Genomic DNA, 27,948 nt, shown 5'->3' with positions numbered 1-27,948 from the left:
ACCCATCATAAGATTTTAACCTTTTATGAAGATTGAATGTAAAAGGTTGTCTCCACTATGCTTAAACATTTATTCCATCATGCTCCAATCAGATTCCACAGCTGATTCAATCTTCATGATTACTGAGTCTAATATTTTGTCAGCATTGCCCTAACAATGCTAAAGATTAAAGACTATTATCAAGGCACTATCTTCAAAAGCCCACCACTTTCTCTTTTTTCATCTACTTTTCAACCACCTTTCAAAGGCACCATGTACTTTTTAAATTTCTTTTTGATCATTGTAAAATAGGTAGACTTTTTTTTAAAATAAATAAATAAATCTGAACTTGTTCAAAGTGTCATATGACACAAGGAAGTGTTTTTATGTTGAAAGAGGGGGAAAAAAATCATTGATTTTGTTCCGGGCAATGCAATCGTTTAGCAGTTTTAAAATGTGTAATTTTTTTTAATAAAAAAAGTAGCGATTTCAAAACAAATTATGTACAAATTGTGGTCATTTGTATATTTATTTTCCTATGAGTTATATGTGAATGGAAAACTTTTGAAATTACTTTCCAAATTTTACTACTTTGCCATCAATTGGATTAAGATTTTTTGTCTTCAAGGAGTAGCTTAATCAGCTGGAAATCACGCCTCATGAAGTGGATGTCACTAAATTGAATAACCCTTCTCCTTTTTCTCTCCCCTTACATGGACATGTTAAAAAAAAAAATTAAAAATTAAAAAAAAAAAAAAGGATCAAGATTTTCTAAATTTTCTAGGATAACTTCAAGATGGGAGCATTCAAAATTGTAATTATTATTTTAATCAAATGATTCACATTTTACCATTTCAACATTCTAAAGTTATTTAAATCCTAACTCTAATAAGGGGTCTTGATCCCTATGGAAGCAAATTATACTTATCTATTTTATTTTATAGTCTAAATTTTGTTATGTTGTATCTAATAGTATACATGGTGTCATGTTATTTAAAATAACGTGACAAAATATAGATTATTAGATCTATAAAATCAAATATGATCGTTCCATTAAGTGGGATAAGGTGAATAGTAGTAGCAACAAAGCATTAGTGAAATCCGTTTCTCTTTGTACTTCACAGCAAAAAGAACTTGAAGAATCATTTGCAAGTTGACCATGTAACATTCTTCCATGATTAATTTGTGAATCATTTGCACAATAATGTGTATGCTTTCTTCTCTAATAAAAAGCCCATATTAATTCAAAATTCTCGGAAAGAAGTACCTTTATGTGTTTGCATCATGGCTAGAGACAGATATTGAACCAAGGACGGAGGGAGGGGAGCCTAGCATAGGCCATGGCCCTCCCTCAATTGTTAAGAACAAAAAAATTTTAAGGTAAAAAAAAAAATTATAAGGTACTAACTCCTAGTAATAAAAAATTTTTGGCCCCTAATTCCTTCCTACCCATAATAATTTTTGGCTTTGTCCCTGATAATTGAACCAACGTTCACATACAAGTTTTTCCTGCTATAGCTAGTTAGATGACTACAATTAATGTTATATGTCTATTCATTTTTTGGGTATATTTATTAGTGTTTTTGAAAATTGTTTTTTTTTTTTTTTGTGTTTTTATTTAAATTTTTCTTGATGTGATATAAAGTTAGAGAAATACTTTCGGTTGGAGTCATATTTGAGAAAATGTTGTATGTGAGGTCCCACTTAAGAAAATTGTTGGGTTAACTTTTTGGAAAGTGTTTGTGTTTTAAAAGAAATAAATACTAAACATACTTATTATGAAAAAATACAAATATGTATGAAACTAACTTCTTACTTATAAAATTAAAATTACAATTAATTAATTAATCTTTTTTATAAAAAAAAAAAAAAAAAAAAAAAAGAAGAAGAAGAAGATAGCAGTCTTGCAGCCACCCTTAATAGATTGGGAAGCCACCCTTATCCTGTCGTGGTTGCTACAGAGTCACCCCTCTCCACCGTTGGAGTTGTAACCGTTCGACTATCTCGATCTCTCTCTTTTTTATAAATTACAAGTTATTGACTTAATTCTCATACTTGAAAAAGTAAGCACTTGTTTTCTCAAAATATTCTTACAAAAAGGTGAAAAAAAAAAAAAAAAATGTTTTTGGTTTTGAAAAGAGAAAACTTTTTCAAACAAATACCAAACTATAATAAAAAAATTAAAAATTAATTAATTAATTAATTAAATCCCATTTTTAGATAAAGCTTGAAGGCCTTATATAATAGTGTTTATCGATTAGATGTTGGGTAACATCTGAGGCTTGTGATTAAGGAGTTAACCAAATCAAAGGTCAGATTTTGTTGATCAGCACCACTTGATGCAGCATATAAATATGATTGGCCAGACAGAATCAATGCCCCAATTGAAGACGTTATTAGAAAGCCATTAGCATTTGGCTCCAGTGGCTATGAATCGATCCACCAAAAACTTTCGAAAAGGCACAAAAAAGGCAAAAGCCAAAGGCTATGGAAAAAGAGAGAAAGAGAAAGAGAAAAAGGGCAAAGCAAAGTGTTTTGAGTGACGGCAGCACATTGGCTGGTGGTGGTGGAGATCGATGGTGGTGGTAGTAGTGAATTGGTGATGGGGATGGAGTGGGTGACAGACCCACGTGAATGACCCACCACCCCCACCCCCCCCTTATACGCCCAAGTGGATGTCTTGGTTGGCTTCATATCCACGCTAACAGCCAAAATAACCCAACCAAAACAATAAAACCCAACACATATCACCACCCCAAAAAGTGAAAGAAAAAGTTGGGAGGTTAACATCATTAATTTATTGGACAACCGTACTTTCCAAAACTTTAAAGTTTGTGCATCTAATGGTGTATATGAAGACCGATGAAGCATCATATGGAGGTCGGGGATGTTGTCCCATATGAAACCACCCCAACGGTTCTCTTTCAAATTTAAAAGTTGACGCATCTGATGGTGTACATGAAGACTTATGAGAAATCATGTATAAACTTCAAATTCTGAATAGGTCATTTAAAATGCAGAGGATGTTGTCCCATATGATGCCACCCGAAAAAGTAAAAAGAAAAGTTGGGAGGTTAACATCATTAACTCATTTGACAAAAGTGAACCATTTTCTTGGTTGCCCACTAACCCTAACCTTTCCTTTCCCTCTCCCTTTCTCTAATGCTACTCTCTCTCTCTCTCTTCCCACTAATGCCAACCATTCTTTTTCTCTCTAATGCTAGTGGTTCTCTTTCTCTCTCCTTCCCTCTCTTTGCAGTTATATGCTTCAACTTATACATGTTAGCCGCTAAACAAAGGTAAAACTTTATAGCATGGGGAGAGATGGACAAAGAAATTAACCAAGAAACTCCTCCATCTCTCCTTTCTAACAGTAACACCAAGGAAGAGTACTCTCCAAGAAAACCATTTGCCGGCGGTGCCGCCGGCAGCGCTGGCGGTGGCGATAGGTTGAAAAGAGATGAGTGGAGTGAAGGAGCAGTTTCAAGCCTTCTTGAAGCCTATGAATCCAAATGGGTTCTCAGAAATCGAGCCAAGCTCAAAGGGCATGATTGGGAAGATGTTGCACGCCACGTTTCATCGCGTGCAAATTGTGCCAAGTCCCCTAAAACGCAAACTCAGTGCAAGAACAAGATTGAGTCAATGAAGAAAAGGTACCGGTCGGAGTCTTCCACTGCTGATGCCTCGTCATGGCCTCTATACACACGTCTTGACCTTTTGCTCCGTGGAAGTGGACCGGTTCAAGCTCCGCCACTGCCGCCTCCACCGCCACCACCTCCTCCTCTTCCTCCTACTCATCTACCTCCATCTGCCGCTCCTTTAATGTTGCTCGAGCCATCCCCGGCAGCGGTGCAACCACCGCCTCCGCCTCCAGCTCCTCCTCCACAAGTTGGAACCGCTCAAAACTCTCATGGATCCAATGGTATTGATAGGGTGGCCAAGGTCAGTGCTAATTAATGACTTTTCTTTTTCGTCAATTGGGTAGCCTAGCCTTCCTTTTCTTTTCTGTACCCTTTCCCTCTCCAGTCCTGGCATTTCTTCCCTATGTTTCATAAACTCCTTGCTAGCTACAAACAATTAAAGATCTCTTAGTATATATTTCATCTCAAAAATACTATTTAGTATACTGCTTGCTATACGACTGTCTGATGAATAGCAGTATACTAAATAACATTACTCTTTCAATATATACGACTCTTTGAACTTGTTAGAAATATATTTTAAAGTGATTAAATCTTCTAATATCTTAACTTTTGGGATTATAGTATGAATTTTGAGTTCACTCTACCTCCATTTACAAGTAAAAAAGTCCCACGTGAGTTTCTATTTCTAAAATTTTAAAACTAATTTTTTAGTTTTCAATTACATTTTATGTTGATAAAATCAATAATCTTAATTTCATTCTCTTAGTAGTGGAAAGCCGAGAAAAATAAAAAGAAAGAAAGAGGTTGGATAGTGTAATTATTTGTATATAATGCAGGCAGCTTAAAAAAGGCACCTAAATATTGCTATTGAAATCATTGTAAGGTAAATGAGTTATAATTCTTCTAAAGTGGTAGCTTGAAAACATACTCTAAAAAAAAATCTATTTGGGATTGCATTAAGGAACTTACAAATTGCTTTTAGCACATCGAAAGTTGTGAAATAGGTCTGTTTGGTAAAGTTTCGTTAGGAAAAGCTTAAAAATTAGATTTTTTTTCTTCGAAAAAGCTCGTTTTTACATTTTCTATTAATAAAAGTTCTATTTTCTAGCGTAATCCCTCACAGTATAAGATACTGTCATTTTCAAGACGGGTAAAATTGTCATTTTAATTTTTTAAATAATTATTCCCCTCTTCAAAACACTAATTAATCAGCTCCTTTTCATTTCATTTTTTAAAATCCTTTTCTATCCCAAACAGGTTCTAAGCTGTCCAAGTAAACTAAGGTCTAAAGGATCCTTAAACGGCAACTCGTTTTGAAGTGATGTGTTGGTGAATTTACTGTTATATATTCTTTCATGGTGTTAATCAACAGGAAGATGGAGAAGGAACCAAATTATCCGACCAAGTGTCAGACAAGAACCACATGGAGACAGACAGCAGCACACCAGCCCTCTACAGTGACAAGGAAAAATCAAGGTCAAAAAAGATGAAGATGAAAATGGAGAAGAAGAAGAGGAGAAGAAGGGAAGAACTGGAAATAGCAGACAGCATAAGATGGCTAGCAGAAGTAGTGGTGAGGTCAGAGCAAGCAAGGATGGAGACAATGAGGGAGATAGAGAGAATGAGAGTTGAAGCAGAGGCAAAGAGAGGTGAAATGGATCTCAAGAGAACAGAGATTCTTGCAAATACCCAGTTGGAGATTGCAAGGCTCTTTGCAGGCATTGGCAAAGGTGTTGATTCTTCATTAAGAATTGGAAGAAGTTGATGATTAAGTAGTTGAACCCAATTAAGTATTATATGTATAGATCTTTGTGTAGTGACACTGAAAAAAGGAAAAGGGAACTTTTAGAGGTGAGAGTCTTTGAAAGATATTTGACTAATTGTACTGCAAGAATCATATGGTAGGCAAAATAACATCTCTACCTCATTGTAATCCTATCTTTCTCTAAGCAATCGGGTGTTTTTGCAAAGCTTTATACGTAGAATATTTAATTGAATAAGAGGTGAATTGTGGAGTTAGGATTCGAATTAATGACTTTTGACTTTGATGCCATGTTAAACCATCACTTATCCTAAAAATTTAAGCAGATAAGAAATAATAAATCTATTTATTTAATCAATACTTTAATAGAAAATATATGAGAATGCACAAGAACTTAAGTATTCATTTATCACATCCTAAGAAGGGAAGAAATTACAAGGAATGAGGGGTCCTCCCTCATAAAGCCACTATAATGCCAGAGGGGTAGACAAGAAGAGAGGATATGAGAACGCACAAGAACTTACGTATCCATTTATCACATAGTAACAATTAACTTGTGAACACGTGTCAACGTATGATTGTAGCCATATCAGCCACTAAAAAAAACTTAAACGCCATTCAATTAATTACATACTGATACCGACACATATTAACAAGTTGTAAAATAATTACAAAAAAAAAAAAAAAAAAAAATTGTAGGTCTAGCATTTTTCTCCATCATGTATATGCATTAAGAGGAAGTGGTATAGTTTGGATTATTCCATGCGCAAATTCGTTTGAAAATTAACCATAAATGATTTTGCTCCAAAAAAAAAAAAGGTTAGACTTACAATTCCTTTTAACACGTGTCATCATGTTATTTGAAAGTGTTAAAATAATTTTAGCGGTGGGAGTGATTCCAAAATAATTATAGGCATAGCATTATACTCTTAATGGTCTTGAGTCACTATTCTTTTTATGAAATTAATTTAGGCTAAAGCACATGCAAGTGATGATGCTCAATAATTGAGCATCAATTATAATGACACATATAGACCATTGATAAATAATGATATATTAATTATGAAGTCAACGTGCCCCCAATTGACACGTGTATAAAAAGAAAGAATCAAGGGCAACTGAAAAACCACGTCACCCAACCTAAAGTGGTTTTATCCCATTAAGAATTTTGCTTTAAAATTGTTGAATAATGCCTCATGTACAACTTTTTTATAACAATTTTTTTTTTTTTTTAATAATTTGAGAAAAGTGTTAACATGTTTTTTTTATTATTTTTTTTATTTTTTGACATATTCACACAAGGGAAGGAGAAGAAGAGATTCGAACTAGTGACCTTCGATTAATTAAATGTGATCTACAGTCAATTAAACTACCCCTTAAAGACATGCTAACATGTTATTAGAACCATGTCAACTACTATTAATTCACTACAATAGTTGCTAATCGTTTCGTACTTGTCACTTCCTTTCTAAGACAATAATGACAATTTAAAAGGTTAAAAAGAAAAAGATAAAAAATGACACCATTTTTTTTTTCAAATCCGCCTTTAAATGTGACATATGTCTTTAACAGACCGGAATACTCTCAAATTCTTTTAAGGTAGAGAGGTCTTTAAATGTGACATATGTCCTTAACAGACTAGGATACTCTCAAATTCTTTTAGGCTAGAGAGGATCTAGTCTCTTATAATATGAGAGCAAAATTGTAATTTTACTTTTTGTTATGACAAATTTGTCCTTCATGTTATAAGAAACCGGCTTCACTTTTTTCTATTGTTTCTGATATTAGGCTAAATTTATCATCCTTTCAGAGTTGGTTTGCTTTGAAAGTGTCTAGATGTGCCAATTACCGTGCACATGATTTAGCTAAATGGGCCGCTTCCAATCTTGTTTTTGGAAGCATTTCCACAGGATCTCCCATTCTTTCTTCCATTCGGATCGAGAGTGGTAAAGATCCTTCCCTGTAGCCTTTTACCCTTATTCAATTAAAAAAAAAAAAAAAAAAAAAAACTTAAATGACCCGTCATTTTTAAAGGCGGGTTTTGTAGAATATTTAAAAACAAAACAAAGAAAAAGAAAAAGAAAAGAGGGCGTTTCTACTTTTGGCTTGGTGCAGGGAAATCTTAGTTCCCAATAGGAAAATAGATATCCTAAGAGCCAAACAGAGCAGCAATATCTGCAGCTTGTAAATCCAATCCCACCCTCTGTAAACCCCTTCCAAACCCCTCTCTTTGTCTGTCTTCGAGCACAAAAATGGCTCTCCTCCATATCCACACACCATCTCATAGCATAACCACCCTCTCCCCCATCCTCTCATTTCATTCCCCACCACCTCTTCACTTCTCTCTTCCTCACTCCACCTTGAAAACCCACCAACAAAACTCACTCTTTTCCACTGCCACAACTACCAAGAACACTCCTTTCTTGCTCTCAACACTCCCAAAAAAGCTGCTTTGCCAACCCCCTCGTGGCACGTATGTCAGAGAAGACTATCTTGTGGTATGTTTTGCACAGAATGCCCATTTTCTTTATCGTACGTTGTTTGTGTTTTGGGTTGGGTTTTAGCTTAACTGCTGATAATGTTACTAAGAAAATGTTGGAGAATTAGAGTAATTATAGAGTTCGAAAAAGAAATTATGGGTTTCAGTTATTTTACTATTTGGGAATCGAAAGAACAGGGGCTTTAAGTTATATGAGCATTTGGCTTAGATTCTTTTGGAAGCAAAATTGGGTTTGAAAGCTTTATCTTTTTCTCCATTTTAATATCTGTTTTATCTGGGCATCGGAATTGAGTATGAATTTTAAGCCATACGTTTGTTGCTTTGGGTGGGCAGAAGAAGTTGTCAGCCCAGGAGGTTCAGGAGCTGGTAAAGGGTGAAAGAACTGTACCCATTATTATTGATTTCTATGCAACATGGTGTGGACCCTGTATTTTGATGGCTCAAGAACTCGAAATGGTATGACTCAATATCTACATTATATTAATTAAGGCATTCTAGTTGTAGCTCTAGTGCTGTGCTTGCAATACAAAGTGGTCGTATGCTCTATTGTATAAACTGCTCTCATTTTGATTGCGATTCAAATTAGTCTTGGTATAGATTCTCCCCTTCACCCCTAATCTGATGAAGCCCTATAGTTTTTATTTTCCTTGATAGAGAAATACTGTCATATGTGGAGAGACCCTGGGGGGGTGTGGTTGTTGGGAAGTCGGTGCTTATGAGGTGGTTATTTGTAACATTTAATCCATTTTGTAAGATTTATTTGCTCCAGGCTAACCCAATTACTAGCATCGAATATTATAAGAGTAGTGTGCATTTGATAGAACTTATTGATTTATTGGCTGGCATGATACTGAAGCTGCTAGAAAGGCAACTCATCTAGCTATTTCGAAATGGAGAGGGACATTTAATTGAATCAGTTGGAAGATAGTATTAGTGAACCACATTCAACCAGCATTTTGACTAGGTCATGTCAGTCGAGTTTGATCATTTCTCTATTCTGAAAGTCTTGTATTAGTGTTTGATTACGAGGAATTGATGATTTTGATATGCTTGGGTGATGGTTTCACATTTTGACTTGCGGGTCTACGTGAGTCTTTGGACAGTGGGTTTTGGCTCTTGGTGGATGATCAAAATATGTGATGCATTTCTTTTTTAGATTGACTTCTTGTGTGCAAACAACAATAGTTCAATGCCGTTAGATTTATTTACTCTACCTTTAACTTGTTTTGGAGCCATGTATTTGATGTCCTTGTGCATTGTTTGTCACATGGATTTTCTCCTTTCTAGTTTAATGAATTTTAAGACTTGATGCTCTGAAGAAGGTTGAAATATATTGTATAAGATGGATAACTAAAAATCCAAAAAAAAATTCTTGCCTCACTAAGAAAGTTTATATATCAAGTTTTAATTTCTTAATGCTCACAAATTCTTAATGTAGCCTGTAAATTCTAGATTTTTGTTTACGTGAATCAGATACCATTTATTGGACCAAAATTTGGTATTCCCACAGTATCTATCAAATATTTTGAGTATCATGTAGTTACTTGGCATAGACACTTGGTACTAATCCAGAACCACAACAAAATAAACTATGCTATATTTGGCAAGTGTTATAGAAAGTCTTTTCTCTATTCAAACACAAACCACACTTTTACTAAAATAGTTACCAAATGGAATAATTTTCAGAAAACAAAACACAAAATACTTTTCAAAAAACAAAACACAGCACACTTTTAAAAAGGTTTACCAAACATAGCCTATATTTACCACTTGCATAGATTCTATAATTAGGACAGTATTTTTCCAATGCTGATGTCCCTTGACTTGGTTGTGCAACTTGTATTGAATATTAAATTGAACAGTTCTGCATCATGCCAGCTAACTGCAAGTGGTTTGCGTGTAAATTTTTCTAAATCATAAGCAGGTAATAATCTTCTGTCATTGAGAGCCACATTGCTCAAAAATATGGATTTGTAGTTTCTTCATAATAAATTGAATTTGAAGATTCAACCATGTTTCATGCTTCATTTGCAAACAGTTAAAAAATTAAAATGTTTATTTGTTTCGACATAAGACAAAATCTTGGAAAGAAGAGCATTGCTTTTGTTTTTTGTTGGATCGGGGGATATTGACTTATGATTCAGATGTGAATATGCTACATCATTGGAGACTCTACAATTTTGCATGATATGATATGATATGTGGCTAGCGTGTTTTTGAGGAATCTCTTGAGCAGTAAACAATGAAGTTATCATCCATTTTGGATTATAAACATTGTTGTTGACAGTGTCAAGCTCTGGTTGTTACGCTGCAAGCACGAAGTCAGTGTAATTTGTTTGCTTGATCATTTCCAGGATCTCTACTCCAAAATGATGGCTAAGTTTGGTGCCTAGGAAGTGTGTATCTGGAGAAAGGTGTTAAAATATCTCCATGGATTTTGTGCTTGCATTACAAAATTATTCCTACTTTGCAAAACCCAGACATTCTACAAATTGTAGAGAAACAACTTCCTTTGACATACTGTTAATTTGTTGTGTTATCAATCTCCAGAAGTAGACTAGACACGTTAACCTTGTCCCAAGTTATGTGGTTGTATGGAAATTTATATGAAGTGATTATCTGCTTCACCAGCAGCTTCGATACACTTTCTTTGTTTGACAAGTCTAGTTGATTCTGTTTGATGGGTTCACAGAATTTTGGCTGATTTTATTTTCGGGTACATGAGAAGTAGATGCTGTCATTTGATGGAAATGGGTATACACAAGTGCATGTTTAATTCAGATTTTACATGGTTTGAATCGTTCAATTGTACATTTCTTTTTATTTATTCCTATATAGACATAACTTGCCTGAAAAAGCAATCCTTCTCTGAATTTCAAATTTATGTGTTCGTATGCATCTCATCATATACTTACATAATAAAGCTTATGATAAGATCCAAATAACAACAATTTGGTGGTCTATACTTACTAGAAATTGAAAAGAAGAGAAGAGAGACATATGGTGGTTTCGAATGATGTAAGAACTTCTAGATATATTTTAATGACCAAACACACTCGATGGAATAGTTACCAGTTTAGAGAACAATTGGATTTGAGAGGTACAAATCAGATATAAAAAAATGGCTAAGCTAACAGGTCAGTATTAAATCTTTATCTCTCATTACCAAATATGGATTTCACTTGGCATACCCAAGAGGATATACATTGTTGAAGGTTTTTGCCTGAAAAAATAGTTATAGTTGAGTGGTCTAAACTGAGCTACTGTTGATATACTAATCTTCTTGATTTGACATGTAGAGTGTTAGGTTTTGAGATTAGGTTGATTTTGATTTCAATGAATTTGGAGATTGGAATTGGAACACCAACTGGAGCCCTGCGTGTTGAATTAATTTCAGATTCAATATGCCCTAATAAACCAACACCATTTATTGGCAAAAGCAAAATTTCCAAATTTGGAATTCTGAGAATTGGACATGCAAATCAATACTAATGCTGCATGACCAGATGTAGCCCTCCATACAAGCACGGATTGGAATTGTGCTTCATTTCGTTGAAAATTAAGTTAATCACATTATGGTAATTATTGGTTGTGTTAGAATTTCTTTTCACCAAGATTTAATTACTTTGGATACAGATTTATGACATTGCTCGTTCTAGAAATCTTGGATTTTTATTTTTTTAATTTCCTTAAAAGAAGTAATTTTTGCCATAGTACAATTTGATTTTTAGGGCCTGCAAACTCATGATAAAACTTTTGGGCTTGAATTTCTATCACAGCTTGCGGTGGAGTATGAGCAAAATGCATTGATTGTTAAGGTTGATACAGATGACGAGTATGAATTTGCACGTGACATGCAGGTATTTATTTGCTTTTAACTTTTTTTACCCTGTAGCTCTATCGACTGCATTGAAATTTCTTGACAGAAAACAGGAACTAGTTAAGATATTAGATAAACTATTTATTCAGATCCACGTGTTTCCATATATTTCTACAGCAATAAGGGGTTCGTTTGATAAAACTTTTTAGATGGTACTTTTTAGTTTTTAGTTGAAAAAGTGTCGAGATATGACATAAAGGTAAAAGTAGTTTTGAGTGTTGTGTGATTGGAGTTGTTTGTTAATGAAGAATGCTTTTACTTTTTTGGTAACAAGTAAAATGCATCCCCAAAAAACGACGTCAAACGAGGCCAAGATTTCTTTTTTGGCAATGAATGGAGCAATCCAAAGTTGTGTTCTTGTGGAATTTGAATTTGGTGACTCACAACCATCAAAAAAAAAGAAACCCAATTGAGAGCTGTTTTTGTTTCAGGTAAGAGGCTTGCCAACAGTGTTTTTTATTAGCCCAGATCCAAGCAAAGATGCAATCCGGACTGAAGGGCTTATCCCAATACAAATGATGCGGGATATAATTGATAATGAGATGTGAAGCATCATTACTTGAATCACCAGACAGATTTGGAGGGCCATGGCTTTTGCAGGTGGTGATGCCTTTCAGTGAGTTGTTTGAGTTTTGTAATTTATTTAAAAACTCAAATACTGCATTGGAGTCAACAGTTTTGTAGCTATCTTTTGTATTATAGATGGGTGGTAGGAACGTTTGGATGCAGGAATTTATCCTGTGCAAGGCTGCACAGTATCTTTACAATGAAAGAACACAATCTCAAGAGGAGTGTTAGAGAGCCCGAAAAATGGCTCCCGAAATGCACCCAGAATGAGGTGGTAACAATTGTTTAATCAAAAAAATTTGCTCTCTCCCATGTCTGCCACCATTCTTCATCTTTGATCTGGACCGTTCATTTTAATCTAACGGTCCAAATTGAAGATAACAAAAATAAATAATAAACTATTATTTACTTTTAAAAAATAAATCAAAATAAAAATTTAAAATATTAATAAAAAAATTTAAAAGCAATGAGGCGGCTGGCCACCCCTGTTGAGAGCAAGGGGTGGCTTGGCCTACTCCCAAGAGCCATGTCAAAAAAAAAAAAAAATTAATTTTTTTTAGCCCATGGGTGGCCGAACCACTTTCAAAGGCCATGTAAAAAGAAATATTTAATTTTTTAGGGCCCTTGGGAGTGGTTCGGCCATCCCAGACCAACCGGTTTGGAGTGGCTGAAGCCACCCCTTGCTCTCAACAAGGGTGGCTGGCCACCACCTGTGTTGGCCAGCAACCCCATTGCTTTTAAATTTTTTTATTAATATTTTTTTTTTTTAATTTTGATTTATTTTTTAAACGTAAGTAATAGTTTATTATTTATTTTTTTGTATCTTAGATCTGGACTGTTGATTAAAATGAACGGTCCAGATTGAAGATGAAGAATGGTGGCAGACAGGAGAGAGAGCAAATTTTTTTTGATTAAACAATTGTTGCCACATCATTCTGGGTGCATTTCGGGAGCAATTTTTCGGGCTCTCTAGCACTCCTCCAATCTCAAAGGCCACAAAACTTAAGCCTACGTGGCCCGCGTTTCACTATGGCATATGCACAGGACCCATCACAGTTCTTGTATGGATAATGTGAAAAAAAAAAAAAAAAAAATTATAGGAAAAAATACTTATTTAGTCATGCAGTTGATTTTGGAAACGGTTGCGAGGATCCAGTTAGTGTATTTAAGAAGGGTAAAATGCAATTTATTTTTTAAACCATTTTAATTTTTACCCCTCCTAAATTGATTTAGATAGTGTATTTAGGAATAAAATGATTTAAAAAAATTCAATTGAAATTGAATGGATTCTTTTCCATTGATTTTTTGGTATCAAAAGTATCTTAAATGTTTTTGGAATAACTTATCTAATCCAAAACGATATCTGTCATTACAAACAGTTTAGATGCAAGCATAGATTTACTCGACAACCAATTGTCATTGCCATGTGACATGGGTAATAATTCAACTTATTGTAAAATTACAATTTCACCCTTAAATTTAGAAAACGAAATAAAAGAATTGTTGTGAGGGGCAACCTCCCCTCCCCGGACTGTGACTGACTACCCCTTGTATTTCAAAAGGAGTCTTCCCTTCTCTTTTAAATTTATTTTATTTTAGAGAAAATTACACTTTATCCTCTCAAAGTTTAAGGCGATTTTTAATTCAACCGCCAATGTTTCAATTTTTGCAATGAATTTATTTCAATTCGACCAATGTCATCCAAAAATTCCCATTTTGCCCCTATTAAAAAAAAAAAAAAATTGAGGGTACAAAAATAGCCAGATCCCCAAATATTTTTTTAAAAGAAAATTTTTTTATAAAAAAATAAAAAATAAAAAAATTATGGGCAGTATGAGAATTTTGGGATGACAATGGTCAAATTGAAAAAAATTTACAAGTTTGAAAGGGTGCATTGCAAAAATTGAAACATTAAAGATCGAATTGAAAATCGCCTTAAACTTTGAGAGGGTAAAGTATACTTTTTCCTTTATTTTATTTTGAGGGTGAAACTATAATTTTATAATAGCACGCGTCATGAGTTATACCCATGTCAATCGGTAATTGATTGTAACAAATTTAACCCCCCCAAAAAAAAACCCTAACAAAGGGGGCTAAGCGAATGGAACTAGTAATTTTTTAGACCCCCCAACAAAAAACAAATGGAAGGACATTACAATTGAGGTATTGAGGTGCAAGTTGAATGGGAATATGCCTGATTTTCCTTTTTTCTTTCTTATACATAGAATAGGGCAGATGATGGGCAAGTAATGTGAGATTTATTATTAGCGCGAAAGGAAAGATGATGGGCAAGTAATGTGAGTCATTGAGTGTGAGTCTGGGGGAACGTATCCAGAAACAGAAACAAGAGGGACGAGTGGGATGAATCTAACAAAATGTTTCCTGAAAACAAAGCAGCCCCATTATGCCTGGCTCTGAAAGTCATGTAACATGACACTCTATAAAGAATTCTATAAAGTTGTAATAATATCTTATAATGCCTTTGGATATAATATTATATAAATTCAACTACCATAAGAAGGTGTTAATTTTATTACCATTTATAATCATACCTATTATCCTTATATAAACCAAAATCCTATCATACAAATATGACTAAACCAAAGATATGTATGATGTTGGTCTAGTGGTGAAAAGCTTATCCTCTATGATTTGACACATTTCAGATCGTGGGTCGGAGTGGCAGGTGAAGCAGGGTGTGACGGATTCCGGTTTTTAATAATTTGTTGTCCGAATTGTGAGCAGCAAACCTGCTGAAAAGAGTTTACACATTTGCTTATTGAACCCCGTAGAACTCTAAAATTGCTAACAATTCAAACACCAAAATCAATCGCTTCTGGTTGGTATACCACTATGCTTTCCATGTAATTGAGGTAAGGCAATAGGTAACCCTATTTTAGAAAAAGCTTATGCCTATGAAAGTAATGCCCAGATGGAAAATGTCAATCAAGCCATATCCTCTCCTCTCCTACCATTTGTAGCTTGCAAAAAAAAAAGTTCATCTTTGATGGAATAAAGATAAGAAGAAGAAGAAAAATATATATGTATATATAGTGAGACAGAACGAAAAAAAAACGACATTAATGGCCTCAACATTATAGACATACATAGAGAGAGAGAGAGAGAGAGAGAGTTTGAGCAGAAACAGAAGGAATGCAGGCTCAAACGGCATAAGCGACGACGTTTCCGGCAGCGTCGGCGGGGGAGAAGGCCAAGAACATGAGGGCAGCCATGATCCCAACGGGAAACAAGAGAAGCATCAACGGCGGAGGCGGAAGCGGGGGCAACAAGAGAGGCAGGACCACCATCGACGCCGCTAGAGCCGCCAGCACCAGAACAGACCCTACGCTGAAGAACTGAACCATACTATTCTGATCAACCTCGTGAAGAGTAAAACCATGTCCTCGATCGACAACCCCGGACGAAGAAGAAACACACAAAAGAAGAGAGAAGAAGGCAATGGAAGGTGGTCTTAATTGGTGGGTTTAAGAGGATGTTCAATGTTCCTGGTTGTGTTGGGTTTGTGTGTTGTTAATTATATATACATGTATATATAGGTGGATGTGTGGATCTTTCGAAGAAATGGGTTGTTATAAATTACCATTTATTTATCTCAAGACTTTAAATTAAGTTGTAATTTTTTTTTTTTATTTTAGTAATTTGACGGGATAATTTTTTAATTTGAGTTAAATATATTGTGAGTGGTTTCATATAGTATTTTATTTATTCAAAAAAAAAAAAAGAAGAGTAATTTAAACAAATGAATCTTAGGTGAATGAATCTTAGGTGAGAAAGTCAATTTAGGCAACTAATTGCTAAAAATTCCAGTCTCCTATTAAATTACTATCTTATCTTAAGTTGTAGCTACTCTTATTTTAACTCAAGGCCTGTTTAAGTGTACGTTTGAAATGCCTAAAAATAGATTAAATTCCAAAAGTCTATTTTAAAAAAAAAATACCCATTTAGTAAAAAAAAATTAAAAGCACTTTTAAGAGTTTAAAAAACGAAAATGATCAAAATCTGCTTTTGACAAAAGCTTAAAAATTAGGCTTTTCCAAAAAAAAAACATTTTCTGACTTACAAATTCTATTTATTAAACACAATTTCAAACATGATCTTAGGCTTTTAAGAATAAGTGAGGGTAGGAGTTTGAAATCATATGAGAGAGAATTAAAATATTAGTTAGATTATTAATTATTAAATTTAAATACTATTTCCTATGAACTTAAACTAAACTTTAGTGATTCAAGAGTAGTTAACACTCTCAAAGATTTTCTCTAAACCACCACTCCACTAGTCAAAGATTTTCTCTAAAAATAGTAAAGACAAAGTTGGAAAAAACTATGATCTTTAACACCTTTATTTTTCTAGCATGATTTTTATAAAATAATATTCACTTAAGATCATGAGAACACCAAAAAATCACCTAACATTCTCTTAAAAAAAAAAAAAAAAATTTAGTTACTCTTCTAATGTTTTTCTCATATTCACCTAATTCTTGGTGAATATTATTTTTTTAAAAAAAGCAAAAAAATAATGTCATCATTATTTCTCTCGCTTGACATTTTTATATCTTTCAACTTAATTTTTTAAAAAAGTTAAAAAGCCGTACCCTAGAAGTTGTCACCTCCATGCGGTCGCCTCAACCCCTTCGGAGGGGATGGATAAGAGATAAGATTAGGGTACGAAGGGGTGACTCAATTTTCCATCAATTTTCATTTTATATGTGAATAAAAATGTAGCAAATTAATATATACAGGGGAAATGATTTATTTATTTATTACTATTACTCTTTTTTTTTTTTTTTTAACATGTTCACGCAAGAAAATGAAGAGAATGATTTAAACTATTGACCTCTGCTTCATAAGATGTAGTTTACAGCCGATTGAACTATCCCTTTGAAACTGAAATGATTTATTTGAGATTTGATTAAAATACATGAATGTAATTACAAAAATTAGAAATGTATGAGGTTGATTTAAAAATAAACCAAAACTCTTTATACTAATTTGATAATTTCCCTTGCTTTCAATTATATAAATGAGATTCCATAACTTAGCGGATACAATCTAATTTAGAAATTTCTAAAAATTATATAAATTTAAATTATTTAATTTTAAAAAATTACTATGAATTGTTTGATAGCTTACGATGAGCTTGCGGTGATTTGGACCGTTCGATACTGTGATGAGGATGACGTGGGAAGTGTGTGGAAATCTTGTTTTGGGTAATGGTCCGAATCAGAGCGTCAGATCCTGATATATTCAGCAGATACGGTTCGGAACATCTACTTGTGTAAATTAATAGTAAAAGGGTATTTAAGTATTTTAAAATTAATTATTGTATATTTAATTCCTGATTTTTTATTTTTTATTTTTTTATTGATACCCTCTTTCTTGTCTTTTCCGATGGTCTTGTAGACAAATGGTAGATAATAGGATAACATGTTCGTTTTTAATCAATTGAGATGATAGTTGTAAAGTTCAAGAAGATCGGCTGTTTTATTAAATAAAAAAAAAAAAAAAATTAGAGGGAAATTTTTGTTATAAAATATCATAATGTGACGTAAAAATAAAAATAATTTTGATCATTTTATTAATATTTTTATTTTAAAAACATAAAACAAGAAAAAATACGTGTTATATATTAAACAAATATTTCTCGTTCAATACTAAACTTAGATAAGGATATACGTTTTAAGGATAATATTTTTCTAATTCAATCTATTAAATTGATATATTTCATTAAAGAGAGTTTGATTCTCACATATTTTTTTTAATAATACGTATAATAATCACATATTCTGCTACTCATATTAAAACTGTACGTGAGAAATCATATTTTTAAAAAAATAAAATAAAATTCCTCCAATTCAAATGGGTAAAAATCTTTTTCCCTAATTTAATTTGTCAATTAATTTCCTTAAGAAACCTATTTTATTTATTTTTTATTTTTTATTTTTTTACATTTGTCTTTGAACAAAAGTAATTTGGAGTTCATGTCCCATGCTTTCCATGGTCTACGAGCACATTGGCTGCAAAGTGTCAAACTCAAAGGCTGCTTTCCACGTTGCACCGGAATTTCGGTGATTTCTCTTATATCGAACGAATTATGTCACACCAAAAATGAGTTAAGAATAGACAACACATGCAGATTTATAATCCAGAATTAAAGTAGGCCAAATATGACTAATTTATGTGTGTTTTAGTCAATTGCACTAACTAACACGGCTTACCCCTCAACTTTTCGCCACCTTCTAAAGTGCTTGAGTCCAAACATTAGATTAGACCTCGGAGAAAATATTGTTTATGGTTTTTGGTTTTTGGTTTTTGCCCCCTCATTTTGTTTATGGTTTTTGCCCTCGGAGAAAAGATAATTGTCATTTTAATATTTTTAGTGTTTGGTACAGTATAAAATATTGGTCAACTGAAAACTTAAAAAATAGCATTCACAAGGTGTAAAATGGTTTACGCTTTTCATTCGTGTAAGCAAATTTTCGCCGTGCTCCCCCACCCCCAGACAAGTAACTGTGAGAGGGTATCTTATGGGACTTGCTTGCTCGTGTAGGTATCGGGTTGTCCGAAAACCTATCCATTTAGGTGACCCTCACAAGAGCATTTCCATAATTGTATACCAAAATTGCAAGCAATATGGATAGACTATTACACTATATCTTAATCCCACACTCAAAAGGTTTTCTATTTTCATCCACTCTCTTCTTCTACATCTTCACCATCTCTCTTTCCCGCAATTCTTCAGATTATATGAAAATACAATTAATATTATGAGATTTTCCACACAAACCAAACATTAGGAAATATTTTTCGAACCATGATAAGGGTCGTAAACAAACAACGAAAAATAGCCATTTTTTTCAAAGAACATTTTATAACATAAACATATTTTATACCCAAACAAACGCGCCCCATTTTAACAATCTTATTATCGGACTGTATTTTTAATTCTAATATTTTTATTTTTTATATTATATAAATTATGTTTTATTACCATTTAAATAAAAAAAATTACTATAATTTTTTTTTTTTTTTTCACTTTTTAATATCAAGCATTCTTATTTTCTTTACGGATAAGATCAGATAATATTATAAAGACCACAATCTTTTGCTTGCTTGGCAATTAAGCTTCTCACCCCAACAAGAAGATCCGATGCCTGAAAAGTTCAGAAAAAAAAAAAAAAAGAAAAAAAAAAAAAAGAATGAAATTAAAAGATGATCGCAAAATCCAAGAAAAAATAATGGAAGCAAGAAAGGCATAATAGAGAGATTGTGTGTGATCTCGGGGACGAGGGCAGGATTCAGCGTCTCAGTTCAATGCATTCATTATTTCTGTCAAGCTGGCGCGTCAGAGACAGAGCATGAGTTATGATGGATATTGATGATACATTGCTTAGAGAGTTAGAGAATATGTGCAAGTTGGTACATTTCCACTCCTCCGCTTTTCTCTCTGCATTGTATCTCACCTAACCACTCATTTTTTCCAATTTTGTTTTCAAGAGTATTAGAAATTTAAACAAGAGAATTTTTATAAGATTTATTTATCCGAACAAGTTTTAAACGGTTTAAATTTTGAACAGTTTTCTTAAATCATTTTCGGTTAAGATGAACGGAGAGTATTCAGTTATTTATATTGAAAAGTATTTTTATTTTATTACTTTTTAAGAAGACAAAAATACTCTTCAAATATAACTAACTGGATATTTTCACGTTCCAAAGAGGATTCTAATTCCAACATATGGAACTAATGGGCAATTCAGTGTTGTTGTCTTCATTGCTAATTGTTTGTCCAAATAAATCTGAGACGGTCGGTCCATATGCTTTGATAAGTGGATTTCATAAAAATTATCACATTTTTTAATACAATACAAAGGGGATTGATTTTATTTTATTTTTTTTTATTATTTTTTTCAATATTGAGGTGGTGAAGTTCAAAGGAGATTCTCCTCCTTGCCCACCACAATCAAAATCTTTTTGGAGTTTGGTCATATGGAAGTTGCTTGACTCTCTTGGATTCCACTTCGTCCTTGAAGTGTGGGCTTTGTTTGACTGAAATAGCATCCTCCAAGTCTCCATATTAGGGTATTTCTGGGTTGCAACTTTCTTACTTTTTGCTAAATATTACAAGACACGTGATCTTTTTGGTTAATGATATGTGTGTCATTAATTGGACATTACTTGCCACCTAGACTTCCACCTTTTGCCATTCTTTTAGGCAAACTATAGTATAGTATGGTAGACCAATAGACACACCCAGTTATAATATATTTTTTTCTTTTTTAACAAACTTTGCATTCAACAACAAACTAGGGCGCAAAACTGCAAAAGAGAGTGAGGTGGATCTTTACTACTATAGATTGAGATGGAAGAGAGGGGGAAAAGAGGGTGGGAATGCAGCCCGAGTAAATTTTTGTTGCGGCCCAATATGCCACATGATGAGCGCAGAAGTTTGCACTTCTATTAAATTTATTAGCCTCTCAAGTGGGAGAAGCTAGAACTAAAAGAAAAAAATTAGAGATAACTTTCTCAATTTGCCAATACTGAGAAATTGAGGGAAATTGCAAAGCTGAAATTACAAGTAAAGAGTCTCTCTCAAACGAAAATTTCTTAAGCTTTAAGGAGACTACTAGGAAGGCTACAAGGAGAGCAGCTAAAGCTTCACTAAAGCTGGGATCACAGGGGGGATTGATTTGAGAAATGACCTTGATAAATTTGCCATTGGAGTCCTTGCACACTGCTGCTTGGGCCGAGAAATTGTCTTTAATGACAGTATCAAAGTTGATCTTGAAAGAGCTTGCTTCAGGAGGGGACCAGACTTCAGTATAAATTAACAACTTCTGCTTGCGACACCTTTTTATTGTGGGCCTCAAATTTTTTTTTTTTTATCCTCACATGTGACTCCATCGTCACATCAACTATATTCTCTTAAACAAAAGCTCTTTTATCATGTGTTCATTGTCGCCACAAAGAACCCAACACTCACGAGTATTAGATTAGGCAAATGCTCATTTTAGGCAAAAGTTGGCCCAAACTCATAAAAATTACTCCACATGGAACTTTCCAAAGTTACAACATTCTTTGGTTATGCTACAATTCATCTCCAAATATAAAAAATCAACGGAGTCAAAAAAGTTTACTCAATTTATTTTATTTTATTTTCTACTGTCACGATACAGTTGGCAAATGACATGTTCACTAGCCTTGACAATGGTGAAGAAATCATTCTCGAATGAGATTTCGAAGTAGTCATTGTGGCCGGAGGAGATTGAAGAGCTTTGCTTCTTCCTCACTTTCTTCCCCGCCTTAAGCGCTTGTGTGATTTGAAAGGGAAAAATTAGTAAAATTTTAAAATAAATATAAAATTATTAATTAAAAAAAAAAAAAAAACAGATTTAGAAAGAAAAATATATGATATTCTTAAAAGGTAAGTAACAAGCAAAATTTAGCAAAACTTTTAAGTAATGCAATGCTAGTGCTCCAATACAATTGATTGATTCCTCCCTGTGGACACATCAAGTCACCATTCCCCCTTTGTTGAAATTCGAATTGTGAAAAATGTACAATCATTTTAAGCAATGATTACCCTAACAGTGTCCCCTACCTATGATGCCAGTACTTCTCTTTGGACTCGGAAAATTATTACACAACACTGCCATCCATCTACATTCAACGGATTCATTTATCATATTTCAAATATTCTTTTGAGCGAGCCCACTCTAATCATAGATTATTATTATTATTTATTTATCATGTCTCTATATTTTTTATTTTTTCAATTGTTTTCAACTTTGAAAAGTAATATTAAATTTAATGGTGATTTTAAAAGTCACGTTAATTTTGAGAAGATAAAAAATAATAATGTTATATATCATCTTTTTAATTTCATTTTATCCTTTAAAGCACTATTAAATTTGAGATGAATCACTATTAAATTTTACTCTAATGGTAATTTTAAAAAACTACAATAACTCTAGGGATCAAATGATGTATAATGCATTACTCTTTTTGGTAAGTTCCATGGTAATGCTAGATCCATACAATCAGTTAGTTTAGGATTAACTTCTTTACCAAAGGTTTAGGCTTAAACATTTTCTCTATATATATATATATATATATATATAAAGATAAATTTAATTAATTAATTAATATTTTTTTTGGTGAGTACATAACAAAGAAACAATAAAGGGCTGGACAACCCAAACAAAAAGCCCCTAAACCACTGTATCAGAATTGGTAAACAAAAAAAAAAAAAAAAAAAAAAAAAAAAAAAAAACGACAATGCATCAAATGAATGATGCGGGTCTATGATTTCTTAGCACAATGACCAAGAAAATGGACCACCAATTAACAACAGCAACAGTGATAAAGACTCGTACAAACAAAGAAAATAACAACATAGAAACAGAAACAAGACTAAAAACCCATAATAAACAACAAGCAAATAACATAAAAAAGAAATAAATATTACACAACAGCAGGGTCGTTTGCGGAAGGCGCGGAGGGAAGCCACAGCAGAAGCGATTGGCTCTTACTCGATTGCATATGCGGGACACGGGCTAAGAGACAAATTTAATTAATCAATCAAGTTCTAACAGTCCCAGGTATGAAATGTTTCTACTTGTCCGAAGCGAGAGGTTTGAGCCCAAATAGGCATAGTCCAATTCGAATTGGGTAGTTTGGTAAACTCAAACCAATCGACCGACATGAATATAGCTGCAAAGTACCACACTGGAATCCCGTCTTTTAGCATATAGGTATCAGGTTTTATGATCTGTTTGCAAGAGTCACAGAATGTGGGGAATGCAGTAGCAAGAAAGCCTAAAGACCATGAACCCATGAACCCATGAATCATACCAACTATAATATGGATAGACCCATTACAACCCAAGGTCTAAAGACCCACTAACCAAATATACCCATTACATTCCCCAAGGTCTAAAGGCCCACAAATCCCAAAGCCCAAACTGTTTCTAGCTGCTTCATATCATGTTCACAAAAATCAGCCCCTTCATCCCTGCGCGTGTCGGGGAGAAAGGGAAGAAACGACCACGTTTGCTTTGGGACTCGAGAAGAGAAGAGAAGAGAAGCCGAAGCCCCAACTCTCTTGGATTCGAAGGTGCAATGTTTTCTGTTTGTTTCGTTTCAAAAGAATTTCCTCGGAAGGAAAGGATGCTTGTGTTAAACTCTGTGTGTGTGTGCAGGTAATCGGAAACAATGGCGAGAGCGTTGTCGAGCATGGTGCTGAAGGGCATCGCGGGTATCCCAGCCGCCCGTTCCAGTAGAATTGTGAGCTTCTTGAATCTTTGCCGCGTTTTTAATACTTCAATCCCATAATATTATATGATCTTCAAGCCGCGTTTTATAGATTATCAAAATTTGAACTATAATTTTGAGATTTCTCAATAAAATTCGTTATTCGTCAATAGAAAAAAGTTGCAGAATGTTATATCAGTTGATTCGCTCTAAATTTTTGGTAGGTCTGCGGATCCTTTTACGACAATGGGATGAGATATTCAACTACTGTGCCCAGTGATCCTGACACACACCAAGATTTTAGACCCACTAATAAGCTCGAGAGTGGTGGCGTTTCTTTGAAGGATGTTGTTGAGCAGGTAAATGAATATTTTCTATTATGTTTGTGATTTGCAGTGTGAAGTCTGCGTCAATCTCCCGTTAGAAATGTGAGAAACTTTCATTTCTAAGCTGCATGTTTGATGGTTGTGGTTGTGGTTGTTTCTGGTGTAGGATGTTAAGGAAAATCCGGTAATGATTTACATGAAAGGGGTTCCTGAATTTCCTCAGTGTGGATTCAGCTCACTGGCAGTTAGAGTCTTAAAACAATATGGTAAGTTTGCATATGTTCAATTTTATGAGAAAATCCTTCTATTCCTTGATTAGTTTAATTTAGCTATCAATATGTGTGACTATGTATACATACAGTTGTGTGCCACACTCTTACACACCAGACACACATGCAGAAGACACATGCAAATACATATATGTACACCATTGACACATGTTAATATGTATATATGTATGTGTATGTATGTGACGCGTGTATATATGCTTGTTATGTGTGTTATGCATGGCAATTATTTCCTTTAAAAAGCCTAAACTTGAAACTTAGTATTGTTGTTGCTGTTTTCTTTTCGTTCGCGGAGAGGGCTCTTAGAACATGGCATTTTTTTCTTTCTTTTGTAAAAGCACAAATAAAAGCATAGAAGGAAGAACTGATGAAAAGTTCTCTCTTGACAGACTACTAATAGTTAGTTATGTGCAATGGGAGAGAGTAGAAAAGAGTAGGTTGCACAAACTGCCTCCCAATAGTTAGGGATTGGCTATTCCTGTACCTATGTTCTGTAATGTGTGTTTACATGTTTTCATCTTGGCACTTGCTAACTTCCTGTGATGAATAAATTTATCTGGTTATCATATTCTTACCATAGAGATGACTGTTGCAGATGTTCCTTTGAGTGCTAGAAATATTTTGGAGGATCCTGAGCTGAAAAATGCTGTAAAAGCCTTCAGGTAAGTTAGCTCTTGGTCTTCTACTCAAAATAAAAAAATAAATAAAAAAAATAGAATCTTGATATAGAATGAAAAGGCAATTAAAACATTTTGCTGAAATGTTTGAAAGCTGCACTCACTCGCCTTCTGGACATTTCTTTGAAATTCAAGATGAAAATAAGCTGATGTGATGAATAACCCAACAACTTATTATGGTTGAGTGAAGAACTTTCATTGTATATGTGTTGATGAGTACTAGTCAAATTCATTGGAGGGTTGGGGCCTGTACACCCGAGTAGTGTCTGTGTCCATTCTGTTAATATCAGACGTCTTTTTCCAAACTTTTGTTTCATTATAGTTAGTAAATTTTTTAGGCTGAGACTGTTTTGGAGCTCGATGATGCCACTTGGGCTTCACCAGAAATATGGCCATCCTTTTCATTTTTGGTACTCTTTTCACCCCCCACCCCTGGACCATCTAAAATTATGATCATGTCTTTTGCTTTAGAAATTAGTAGTCTTAGGATGGCCCCTTTATGAAAATGCTCCTGTTGAGAATGTGCCAATATCATACAAACTACCAACATACTCAGCTCAGTTGGCAGGAAAGATTTTTTGGACAGTTTATACCTGCTTTTTTTCGACTTGGAAATATTTGATTTCTTGATGGTGCGGCCTATGAAGGGTTTTTTTTTGTTTTTTTTTCTTTTCTTTTTTCCTTGATCAATGTCTTTGTTTAAAAGTCACTGATATGGGCTTATCTTATTTAAGTTATCCACGGTGCTATCTATGCGAACCGCAAAAATATTTCCTTTTAAGTAATAGTTCTGATTATCCTACCCAGGGTTTTGCATAATGGGATGACCTTCTAACGTGCTAGAAATTTATACTTTGCTAGTAAGAGACAAATTTCTTGAAGGGAATTAGGTTTTGGTGCCATAGGCATTGGTGGAAGCAAAAAAAAACTGGCTTGATAGCAATTTTCCCTTTTTCAATACTATCTCTTGGATAGTAGATTGGGTGACCGTTGGCCCCTATGAATAAAATTCTACTTATTAAAGAACAAAAAAGAAAATAGACAGTGGAATTTCAATAGTTCACAACTTTGACTGTGATAAACTGGACATTTGCAATTTTGTTTGTATGGTATGCTTGTTTTCTAAATGCCTTGCTCTTTATATGCAGCACCTGGCCCACTTTTCCGCAGATATTCATCAAGGGAGAGTTCATTGGTGGGTCAGATATTATTCTCAATTTGCACCAGGTTGCTTCTTATTTCAAACTTTATTTTACTCTGTTTTCCCAATTGGCAGTGCATTGCCTCTAATAATTTGGGCTTGTTCTGTGTAGACTGGTGAACTGAAGGAAAAGCTGAAAGATGTTGCAGCTAGCCAGGAGAGGTCTGAATAACTTCATTGAATCTGAGTAGAGTTAGAGGTCACTAGAACCTTTTTCATGTTATAATCTTGTATTATTGCTAATAAGTTACAAGATATGAGGCTTTATGCCTAGTTTTTCCGCAGGGTATTATATGATAAAAGCTTGAATCGTTTTCCCACAGTTCATGAAACTAAAGATTGAATTTGAAATTATAATGAAATTGGATTGGAGTGATTGAGAAGATAATGAATTAAGTATAGATGAGCAAGACGAGACCTTCTGTACTTTTATAGGCACAAAAATTTAGAATTTTATTTGCTTTAGGAAAAATTTATGTAATACTTTATCAAAAAACATATTTAATACTCGTGTTTAGTTTTGTCTCGATTTTCAGATCTGAGTTTTCAATTTTTTGATTTTAAGACTTGAGTTTTTGGCTTGTTTCCAATCCAAGGTCTCCATACCATTTTCTTCAAGTTATATATATATATATATATATATATATATATTCCATTTATACCATCCTAATCCTCCATGGCCATGGTGGACCATCCTCCATGACCATAGGAACATAGAGATGGTCATAGAGGGCACTTTCATTAGAATCATGCTAGTGTGGAGCCGTGGAGGTGGATCTCTGTGGCTGTGATGGTCAGGAAAAGAGAAAGAAGTTGGGAGGGCATAAAAATGTGTCGTTTAAAAATTGACAAAAATGATAAGTCTTGGATTAAAAAAATAGGTCAAAGCTCAATCCTAATTTTAAAAAATAAATAAATAAAATTGGTCTTCAATTGAAATTAGATAAAAAAAAATAAGGGTGGTTATATATATATATATATAATTTTCAAATACTCCCATCTTGTTTAACTGCAGAGGCCTTAGATAGATTAGTTTGCAGTGTCTCAGTTGATCGGAGTGGTGCGACCACTTTTGATAGTTTAGGGTGGAGGTGGTCAGCCGGAGTAGTATGGCTACCCTTTCAAAAGGTGAAGGAAGTGGTCTCTCAACTCAACCATTGAGAATGGTCGAACGACTGTTGTGGCTAACTAGGATTTTAGGCCATCCCAACAGCTACCATTATGAATTTGGATCATCTTTATTTGAACTAGAGGATATCCAGTTAGTTATAGTATAATGAAATTTTTGTCATTTCAAAAAGTAAAAAGATAAAAATACTTTTCTATTATATTTAATTGGATACTCTCTAATTCAATAGTATCCAATTCATAAGATCTTTTTAGTTCATTTGAACTAGATAATCTCCAATTAGTTATATTGGAGGAGTATTTTTGTCTTTTCACTTTTTGAGAAAACCAAAATGAAGGTGCATAGGATGATCACACTATTATAAATATGGTCATACCCACACCAGATTGTATAATATATACAGGAAGGTAATATAACTTCCAGTGGAAGTAACCGGTCAAGAGACATAACTCTTGGTCAAGAGTTAAGTTGGGACTCTATAAATAGAGTCCTAGGAGAATACAAACACTATCTCAATTTTACGTACATTGGTTTTGTTACGTACAAAATGTGTGTTCAAGTTCTCTTGATCTCCCCAGGATTTCCACCCTAACGAGAGAAATCCTTCTGAGATTAATTATACAAGATCCTAAGATCCTTCAGAATCCAACAAAAAATACTCTTTTAATATAATTAGTTGGATATTTTCAATTCAAATGAAATTAAAATGATCATAATTCTACCCTTATG

At 33.8% G+C, this 27,948-nt stretch overlaps 3 protein-coding genes across 3 annotated transcripts; all 3 read left to right on the top strand.

Annotated features, from left to right (window-relative positions):
- Window positions 1-3,112: 3,112 nt before the first annotated feature.
- Window positions 3,113-5,644, top strand: LOC132187626 (trihelix transcription factor ENAP2). Its single transcript, XM_059602005.1, has 2 exons — window positions 3,113-3,921; window positions 4,996-5,644. The coding sequence occupies exons 1-2, from the start codon at window positions 3,304-3,306 to the stop codon at window positions 5,386-5,388; spliced, it is 1,011 nt and encodes a 336-aa protein (XP_059457988.1). The 5' UTR covers window positions 3,113-3,303; the 3' UTR covers window positions 5,389-5,644.
- A 1,899-nt stretch (window positions 5,645-7,543) lies between these two features.
- Window positions 7,544-12,493, top strand: LOC132166988 (thioredoxin-like protein CITRX, chloroplastic). Its single transcript, XM_059577868.1, has 4 exons — window positions 7,544-7,883; window positions 8,219-8,341; window positions 11,665-11,745; window positions 12,197-12,493. The coding sequence occupies exons 1-4, from the start codon at window positions 7,638-7,640 to the stop codon at window positions 12,311-12,313; spliced, it is 567 nt and encodes a 188-aa protein (XP_059433851.1). The 5' UTR covers window positions 7,544-7,637; the 3' UTR covers window positions 12,314-12,493.
- A 10,859-nt stretch (window positions 12,494-23,352) lies between these two features.
- Window positions 23,353-26,412, top strand: LOC132162967 (monothiol glutaredoxin-S15, mitochondrial-like). Its single transcript, XM_059573177.1, has 7 exons — window positions 23,353-23,462; window positions 23,548-23,632; window positions 23,824-23,958; window positions 24,092-24,191; window positions 24,808-24,874; window positions 26,038-26,116; window positions 26,203-26,412. Exons 2-7 carry the CDS (start codon window positions 23,561-23,563, stop codon window positions 26,260-26,262), a joined length of 513 nt encoding a protein of 170 aa, XP_059429160.1. The 5' UTR covers window positions 23,353-23,462; window positions 23,548-23,560; the 3' UTR covers window positions 26,263-26,412.
- The last annotated feature ends 1,536 nt before the right edge of the window (window positions 26,413-27,948 follow it).

This window comes from Corylus avellana, chromosome ca1 (genome assembly GCF_901000735.1).
Source record: "Corylus avellana chromosome ca1, CavTom2PMs-1.0".
NCBI lineage: Eukaryota > Viridiplantae > Streptophyta > Magnoliopsida > Fagales > Betulaceae > Corylus > Corylus avellana.
Note: the sequence above shows the minus strand (reverse complement) of the source record. Positions and strands in the feature narration are given on the sequence as shown.